General features: G+C 35.6%; 2 protein-coding genes across 3 annotated transcripts; one reads left to right on the top strand and one right to left on the bottom strand.

Annotated features, from left to right (window-relative positions):
• LOC114540674 (protein Wnt-2b-like) lies at positions 1-3,151 on the top strand. Its single transcript, XM_028560799.1, has 4 exons — positions 1-207; positions 1,473-1,750; positions 2,111-2,373; positions 2,646-3,151. Exons 1-4 carry the CDS (start codon positions 155-157, stop codon positions 3,132-3,134), a joined length of 1,083 nt encoding a protein of 360 aa, XP_028416600.1. The 5' UTR covers positions 1-154; the 3' UTR covers positions 3,135-3,151.
• A 65-nt stretch (positions 3,152-3,216) lies between these two features.
• On the bottom strand, positions 3,217-9,717 carry LOC114540666 (methyltransferase-like protein 22). Of its 2 annotated transcripts, none has more exons than XM_028560792.1 (11): positions 9,572-9,717; positions 8,988-9,173; positions 8,555-8,595; positions 8,032-8,084; positions 7,168-7,259; positions 6,511-6,585; positions 5,260-5,316; positions 5,028-5,108; positions 4,793-4,946; positions 4,050-4,212; positions 3,217-3,826 (listed from the first exon to the last, which is right to left on the bottom strand). In XM_028560792.1, the coding sequence occupies exons 1-11, from the start codon at positions 9,705-9,707 to the stop codon at positions 3,803-3,805; spliced, it is 1,062 nt and encodes a 353-aa protein (XP_028416593.1). In that variant the 5' UTR covers positions 9,708-9,717; the 3' UTR covers positions 3,217-3,802. The 2 variants fall into 2 exon arrangements, with proteins under 2 accessions (XP_028416593.1, XP_028416594.1); XM_028560793.1 differs by having other exon boundaries at positions 4,793-4,892.
• Between the last annotated feature and the right edge of the window lie 43 nt (positions 9,718-9,760).

Raw genomic sequence — 9,760 nt, 5'->3', positions numbered from 1 at the left:
GTATGTATCTCATATAGTATAGGATATTCTTTGAAAGAACAGTACACCGACACCGACATTGAACTATTTTATTCTGACCGACGTGAGGTGAGGTTTAAAGTACACATACCGCTAAAATACCACAACATTTTGCTAGCATATAGAATTTATCGACATGGCTACAAAGATTATTATTGGAGTGGCTTTGGTGCTCTTCTGTTATGCCAGGTATGCTGTAACTAACAATAACTGAATAAGTGTTTAGAATAGTACATGCATGTTCGTACCATATTAACTTGTTTAGATTTGGTCGCGAATTCTGTTTTGAAGCAGGGTTGGAAACGGCTCAGAAAGCCAAAGAATACTAGCTTGAGGCTAAAAACTAAAGTATCTGACATTTATTACTCTGGCGCTTCGTTTAGTCTTTAAAGAAGCTAACCTAAAGGCCACCAGTGTTATATTATGCAACGTTGCTTGCAACTTGCAATGCAATTCTTCTCCCAAGGCATCTAAAGTTGACAAATACGAACATTTCTTACGATCTGCTCACATTTTTCTTAGTATTTCGAACACTCATTACAAATTTGAATCCCTCAATACGAAAATAGCTCAAAATTTTAATTGCATTGCCATTGCAAGAAAATTGCATGGTGCAAAAGCGCCTTAAAGTGAACAAATTCATTTTAAGATTATTTAATTCTTAATCGTAACCGGTGACCGAGAATATTTTAACTTGCACAACGTCAACGAGGCAACGACCATGCACATGTTATTAATTACAACCATGATATTTGATGGGAAATCCGTTCAGTGGGACTGGAAACATCGTGGATTTCAATGATATGGCAAGGGTAAATGCGTGGTCAAAACTTTGCGTTTTCAGTCTAATACACTTCCCGAATTTGTTTGTGTGCACACAATAAATAGTTTGGAAACGAGGCGGGCAATGTGATCCATTGATAGTGGGATGGTTTTCATTGCCCGAAAACAAATTCAGGAAGTGTCTATTGCATCAAGTGACTGACAATTGCACGGCATTGAGTAACGTAAAAAGACTGGGCCAAGGATTGTGATTGGTGAGAAACAATAACTTTACTTCCGGTTAACGTACGTGTTGTGAAAAACGTCTCTTGCTTAAGCTCACTAATTACTGATCTAAAACCCTCCTTATTATCAGAATAGTGAAGTTGAGCTGTCTAATTTATTCAGTTAAAATATAAAGGAGAATATGCAATTATTACCTCAAGCGAACCATTTTTCTGCAATTTCCAGAATCCCACAAATTTAATCTTTAATGCCAAATCTGACCTATGTCCTTACCCAACGCCAAAGATTTGGATTAAATTAATCCAATTAATGTGGATTCTGGATATTCTTAATTCGTAGAGAACTATTTAGTTTAATATTAATTGCGATCAACTTTTCAAAGTTGTTAAAACAAGAATATATATAGATACAAAATATTAATTATTTTACTTCGCACGATTATGTAGTTTGCTTATCACTTGTCATGCCTTGGTTTCCGGAAGTTTTAAACCAAGTTTGGAGGACAAGCATTCATCAGACACAAAAACATACTGCAAAGAAATGAAATGGCTAAATAAATATCGAAAAAATCTTTGTCGTCGCTTCCCGGAAATGATCCCCGTCATCGAGAGAGGTTTGAAACAAGCGCTGGAGGAATGCAGAAGACAGTTTAGTTCGTACAGATGGAACTGTTCGCCTCTAAATTATAAACAGGTGCTAAATGAAGGTGGTATTCTAAGAAAACGTAAGTCTAGTTCACACGACTGAATGAATGAAAGATGATATTTGCTTATTTTCATTTCTTTGAATACAATTCAAATGAACTGATGATGTAAAGTCCGTTCTTTCATGTCCATCACAAACTAAGCATAAGTTTCTGGCGGATTGTCATTTGTCAATTTCTAATTCATGAAGTCCGGCCCCAATGTCACGATAAGAACGGATGCGCAAAAGCTGCTGTAACCTTTCTTTAAAATTGTGCGCCCCATAAAAGTGTTTAGCGAAAATGAAAAGCATTATTTAGGGAGGGGGGGGGGTATTCCTTTGATGTCTTGCCCAAAAATGCCTGTTGTATAGCGGCTGGATTTAGCGATTTAATTTTCAGGCTCTCGTGAAACGGCATTGGTACAAGCTCTGACTGCGGCTGGTGTAATGATTGAGGTTGCCAAGACGTGCGTGATGAAGAGAACAAAATACTGTGGATGCGGTGCACTGAATCGACGAATTAACAACGAAATCTCGATCCTTCATGGTTGTTCTGACAACATAAACTTTGGCGCTTATTTGGCCACGATTTTCATGGACCCAAAAAGAGCCAATACTCATTCAAAAAAAGTAAAGCGACATAATCATATCGTTGGAAGAAGGGTAAGCAAGGCTTGGTCGCTACATTTACATACTTAACGCAATTGCTTTGGTAAAAAATATTTGAAATAGACCTTCTTCATTATGACGTCAATTGGCGGATGCAAATGCAACGCGAGGTTTGATCGGCTCCGAAAAATTAACAAACTTCATCAGACTTTCTGCATTTGACATCGGTAGGAAAAAGGTCTATTGTACAGCGAAAGAGTTCCCTTACAGGTATCAAAATTTTTTTCTGAAACATTTTTCATCAACAATCATTTTTCATTCCACAGATTGTCCGTCAAAACACGCAACAAAAGTGCGACTGTCAATCAACTTTAACGGGTTGTCACTACAAACTCTGCAGAAGAACTGTTCCCAAGATCGAAACGGTTGGTCAGGAGATTTGGAAGCTATACCAGAATCCAATACGCTCATTCTGGAACAAAACTAATAATAGACTTTATAAAAGAGTGAGATTGTCGCGAAAGATAAAAACAGATGGTAGCAAGGAAATACAAGATAAACTTGTTTTCTTTAAGAAGTCTGAGAATTTCTGTGAGCCAAATTATTCCATGGGCATTGTTGGTACATTTGGTCGTGCGTGTAATCATTCGTCTAACGGACACGATGGCTGTGCTACGATGTGCTGTGGACGTGCTTACAAAACAACGGTGTTGGTTGAAGATGTTAAATGTAATTGTCGTTTTGTTTGGGGTGATGTGTTTGACATTAAGTGTGAGATATGTCAGGAGACACGAATTGTGGATAAATGTGGCTAGTAATTGGCCATGTGTGTCCAAGAACGATGTGTTAAAAACAGGATGCTGTTATAGTCTCCATGTTTAGTTAATTGTTGTTCGGTTTTATATCTTGTTCATTATATTGTTGTGAAAGGATACAGAAGTTATCCTAGACTGCATGGTTGCGTAATATTGTTTGTCACATGATACATTTTGACATTTTAGAAGCCTGGACATACGATGTCATAAAAGTTTGCAGAAAAGCATATTAACATGTCGTGAAAAAAGTAAAAAATTTCTCAGTCTTATCTTGCGGTGCATTACATTCAGTCAAATATCACACAGCTTAGCATCAGTAGGCATTAGGTACGGACACATGCATACAATCAAGAGGCGTCTGCCCTTCTTTATGACCAGCTTAGTTTATCAATTTTTTCAAACCAGCGCATTTTTCAAGTGCTGCTAAAAAGGCATTCAAAATTAGTGCATGATCTATTGTAAATAGTAGTGTGCGAAAAATAATAAAACATGACATCTTGGTACTTCTATTCTCTTGGTACGTGTGATTCTAATGATCCGTAGCGTGTGCCTGGGGACGGAAGGCACAGTACTCTAATTCAGTGGGACATTTAATGTAAAGGTACCAAACACAATCCAACTTTTGCACTTTTGTTGAATATTGAAGGCATGGAGAATAGCCGCCCCCTTTACCGATAAACTTTCCAAAGTTCCTAGAAAAAGAAAGTTTTTTAATGTACAAGTAACAACCGCTGTGCCAAATTACTGCTATGAAAATATTAATACGTTGTACTTTATGTATATGTGTAAAATGCTAGTGAGTGAAAAGACTTAAAATAAATGTTTTTGCCTTACGAGTATATCAAAGTCGTTAAAATGAAATGGTATTCTTGTCACTCCAGGCTAACCTATGCACAATAAGCTTTAAGATCATACCAGCTCTTTTACTCTTTCATACTTGAAGTATTGAGGGAAGTTTGTTTCAAGTTTCTCGATTTTTATTGAAGGTGGATTCTTCTTCGTCAGTACTTCCAGCTTATTCATAAAATAATCATAAGCAGGTGAAACTATTTCTAAGGCTTCCAAGGTGAAATTGATTCTATATATGGAAGAAAACAGAACACTTCAAATTCTCAAGGGATAGATATCGCAAGGGATAGATATCGCAAGGAATAGATATCGCAAGAGATACATATCTCAAGTGATAGATATCGCAAGGGACAGATATTGCAAGGAATAGATATCGCAAGAGATACATATCTCAAGGGATAGATATCGCAAGGGATAGATATCGCAAGGGATACATATCTCAAGGGATAGATATCGCAAGGGACAGATATTGCAAGGGAAAGATATAGCAAGGAATAGATATGGCAAAGGATAGATATCGCAAGGGATACATATCTCAAGGGATAGATATCGCAAGGATAGATATCGCAAGGGACAGATATTGCAAGGGACAGATATAGCAAGGAATAGATATGGCAAAGGATAGATTTCGCAAGGGATACATATCACAAGGGATATATATCGCAAGGGATGTATATCGTAAGGAATACATATCACAAGGGATAGATAATAGCAAGGGATACATAGCAGCATAGACAACCCATCTAAATAATAAAAATTTCATATAATCTTGCATACACAAGAAAACAATGAGTAAAATTCATGTTTACCTTTTTTCCAAAGAGATATACATTGCAGAATGCGGATTGAGTACGAGTAATTTATCCACGGTATCCAAAAATGCATCTGTCAAGGCATCGTCATATATCACTATAGGGATTGAAAACACTCTCAGATTGTAGAAGCAGAAATGTTTCTTTTTGTCTGAAATCAATATACACAACCCTATATTAGTTCGCCCAGTCTCACTGAAAATAGTTTTCCCAAAAACATTGTTTCGCTTACCATCTGATGCCATTATCACAGACAGCCGTTTAAGGTCATTTTTATCCTCTTTTGTCCATTTATGATCATGATCCATGTCATCTTAAAAATTATATAATATAACTAATCTTAAAATAACACTACAGTTTATATACAAAAAAAATAATAAACTATAAAAATTAGTCTAAAAATCTATATGGCTGCCTATGGCATGACCTTGATATGATACAATGTAAAAGCATCTCACCAGTACCTAATATACGGGATGAATGGAAGAAATCTAATTCCCTTATAACCATAACTTCATTGTCTATATCAAAATAGTAAAAAAAAATAAATAGCTTAATTGCTTTAACTAAATGTTTATTATGATACGATGATTTCTTCAAAATCGCTGCGGTAACAAAAGTATTAACAATGCATGTTAACAATTGTATGGGCACACAGGAGAATCTGTGTCTGGAATTTGGCCCTTCATCTAGTCACACTTCACACGGTTTATCTGTGTACATGCAGATTTGAGCACTGTCACTATAAAGCGCATTTCATAGTTTCTAAAAGCAGTTTCCAAATCTCAAACTGAAATTATATTACATTTTAAATTTAGATGAACACATTTGCCTTTTACACGGACACAAAATGTGTAAAAGGTCAGGATTAGTAAATTTTAATGCCTGATTCTTGGCAGGCCGGGAAGAGCGTGACCCAAGAAAAGTGTATTAGCCAAACAAAGGAAAAGGGAGGGTTGGAATATTTGTGGACAGATCACACTCTTAATTATATAAAGTATGACAGAAAAACAATTCTTGGAATGTGCATGCAGTAGAATTTACAAAGAGCTTCTGTTGGGTATATGGATGGCAGGTACCATTGCTCGGTATCACGAAACGTAATACACTGGCGGTCAAAAAGAACTGCTCAAATGTTGCTATTATCGTATGTAACTGTTTAAATACAAATTCATAAAAAACGAGCGAATATAGGAGAGAGCTTCATAGGCATTTTGGATAATTTTCTTATTCCAAGCAATATTTCAATAATGTAATGCAACCTGCCACACTTCCAAGATATTTAAACAATGGTTTGATGAAAAGAGGGAGTGACAGAATTGGATTGGTCTGCACAGTCAAAAGACCTTAACCCTATTGAAAATCAGTGGGACAATGTCAGGGAGATAGTGCAAAGGGTCCTTGATTTATACGTTGCTGTAAAGAATGTCCATAGGATGAATTTCTTTTGACCGTGAAGATTACCACCTTAACAGAAAGTATGCCACGCCGGTGTAAGGCCGTCATCAATTATAAGGCCAAAGGAGGGTCAACAAAATATTAATATTTCATATAGCTTAGCATGTAATCTAGCCTATATTTACTCGTATATATTGTTAAAGGGACAGTTACGTTCATTTGATAGCATTTTAACTTTTGAGCAGTTCTTTTTGACCGCCAGTGTATTATTAGTTGATATATAACGTTGTAGCTACGTACACTGTAGCAAAATGTACCTGTTGTTGCATACTTGAATATATCGTGATTCCTGAGCTTGTTTGACTCGCAAACGTCCAAAGAATCGCGGATATCTAAAGAGATTCATGGCAAATGAGAATAATTGATCATCCAAAATTAGCTACAATAATACTTGAAAACATGCAGTATTCCACACATGGCAAATTCGAAAAATATTTGGTAAAATTCGATAAACTATAAGACAATGGGAAAATTACGCAAGATATACCCAAGGTTTTACAAGATCCTGGCAAGATAAGCTAAGATTTTGCATGACATAATGATGGTAAGATCTCACTGGAAAAATCTTGACCAATCATAAGATTCAAGATCTCGGGGAAAATCTTGACATGATATTATTTTTCAGAAAAGAACTTGGAAAGATCGTGTGTCAGATCTGGATCATGTTATTTTTACGACTCCCCTAGCAATTGGGGTCGTAAACTTGCAATCGTCATGTAAATATTGTACGACTCCACAAAATATTGATTTTATTCAGAATAAATCTTCCTAGGATTTGTCAAGATCTTGCCAAGTTTGTAAACTTGAGAAGGTAATATACACGTTTGAAGGATAACTCTTACTGTGTAGAGATCATGACATATAACAGTGCAATGCTGTCAGGAAATCCCATATACTAGTTCCTAACTTCCTACCGGTACAAAATACTCTTTTTGCAACTCTAGCCATCACAATACTGCACAGGCCTACTCCACCGCCCAATTCTAAGGCTATACAACCATCAAACCTAAAAAAAGTACTCCATTAGTTCCTTAAATAGTGTATAATAAATCCAATATTCACAATAAATGTTTAGTTGTAGATTTAGTTCATTATGATTAATAAAATTTTTAAACAAAATGCAAAAACTCTTGCCTCATTGAAAATTTAAACAGTCAAATTAAGGGAAGCTGTGTTTAACAATTATTACACCAAAGAATCGTGGAGGTGGGGAACAGGGGGTCTTGTCACGAAATCACGAAGGATTTTTTGCAGATTTCACGAATCAGGAAGAAGATAATTTCATTTTCATGATTTTTTAAACACTCCGGCCTAAAGGAGACACTACGAATCTTTAAAGATGTGACCACAGTGTACGAAGTTCTACAAAAATCTACGACTAGTTAAATGAAGCGGAAAGCAAATGTTTTGATTTTATGACCTTTAATTAATTTAATTGAGGCCTAGTATTGAACCTAAAAATTTATAAGTAGTGGCAAAATATTGGTGAAATTAAGATGCCTTATCCAGCATTTTAGGTCTTCACGATTCACGGAATGGCTTTTTCTTAAATCACGAATCAGGATACACAAATAACACTAATCACAGGTCCTTGCATCGACCGCCCCCCCCCCTCCCATCCATGCAGTAAATTGATCTTTTACTGACTTTTGCCAGTTTATTGACTTTGTTATAACTTATAATTACGGGCAATTCGATTATAATTATGAACAAACTTGTCATTTGAGAACAGAATGACTAGAAATGTACCGGTATAATTATTATAACAATCTGCTTACTCTTTTTCATTGTGGATAAGAAAGTCACAAAGCAGCATTGAGCCCTGCCAAACCTATGTAATAATAAATCATAATTTATAAGGGAACCACAATTGAATTGATGAATTCCTTCAAAATGACAACCTTGAGTGAGGGGTTGAGGGATCCAGCTGTGTTGACAGTAATATTTATGTGAATAAGTTTTGGAAGCCTGGTTAAATTATAACACTCACTAATTATAAATAAGATATTTTTCAAGTATGCTAGCTTTTTACACAAGCATTTTTGGCCACAAAATGTGTGTCCAAATTTTCTTGTTTCAATAGCTGCCATACCAATATGTGAATAGCTGAGTAAAGTCAATTGCAAAGGGTCCCTAATGTTACATCAGTCAAAAGCAGAGAATTGCTCTTAAAAACTAATTGGTGCAATATTCGCAAGCATTATAAATGAAGCAATTAAACTGACTTTGAAGTAAATAACTATAAGCTAGACCAACCATGCCAGACATTTAAAAAATATTAAATAACCTTTTAGTATGTACCTGTGTTCCAACACTTTTAATAGGAGTTGCAAGGGTGTGTTCTGCAATGAAGATATTTGCCATTATAATACAATTTTATTGATACTTAAGTGACTAATTATTACAAACGAGTAAAAGGGCACAACTTTCATTGGGTAACAAATAGGATTGTGTGTAGGGAATTATAATAGGAAATAATGGTATAAAATAAAATAAAATATATAATGTTGTGTTCAGCTATTGGTTTTGTTCGTACCCCAAGCACCACCCAGGCCGCGCACTAATTGATACTCCTAGCTCACCTGCATGCCATAATTAATAGTTTCATGCAATGTTATATGTTTTTCCTCTAAAGTGCCTGGGCACAAGGCTGGAATTATATAGTCAATATTTTTGACTTGCATTTTGTATTCACACCCTTACAGCTAAGTTTTTCTATGTTGCACTAACATACCGATAGTTATAATATTTCGCTCAACATCATTTTCAAATCTTGGAATAATCATGTCACCATCTTCATCATAATTGACCAGTCCTTCATTCTCTTTATGCTTCAATATTTGTTTATCTGACGTATAAGGTTTTTGAGCATTGCATAGTGGACTACCATGTGGAGTAGTGAAATGAAATCTTGACAGTGCTAAAAAATGCACATAAATGTTAAAGGTGTTCATAAAGAAGAGGCCTTCAAATACCTTAGATTGTTCGATGTTGATTTATTTATAATACTTAGCAGTACCATATAACCATAACAGTCGTACATCAAAACTAATGATCAAGACTCAGGGACAGATTTTCTGGGGGACACTAGAAAGATTTGCATCTCCTATAAAATTTACAACGATGCAACGTTTTTCTTGGATCGTGATGCATTTGTGCACGATTAACGTTGTTGTCCTTTTACCTATTGACCTATTATACAAATGGAGGTGGTATTAAATTGGTATATAAGACGACATACAGTACTGTATGCAGTATCAACTTTATCCATCAGTGATTTCAACCACTAACATATACACTGTATAGTGTATACCATACCGTAGTTTCCTTCCTCTATGGGAGTGAATGTCTTATAAACATGAACTTCTGATAAAACAACGTCTTCAATGCAGTCATTATCGAGGTCATTCTCGTCTTTTAATGCAAGGTTGATGCTAGTGTGTGAGTGTGACATTCGTAAAACCAAAAATATGTAGGTTCACATGATGTGTACTTACATAAAGTTTT

This window comes from Dendronephthya gigantea, unplaced genomic scaffold (assembly GCF_004324835.1).
Source record: "Dendronephthya gigantea isolate DGI-Jeju-01 unplaced genomic scaffold, DenGig_1.0 000246F, whole genome shotgun sequence".
NCBI classification, from domain to species: domain Eukaryota; kingdom Metazoa; phylum Cnidaria; class Anthozoa; order Malacalcyonacea; family Nephtheidae; genus Dendronephthya; species Dendronephthya gigantea.
This window is presented reverse-complemented; position numbering and strand designations above follow the sequence as displayed.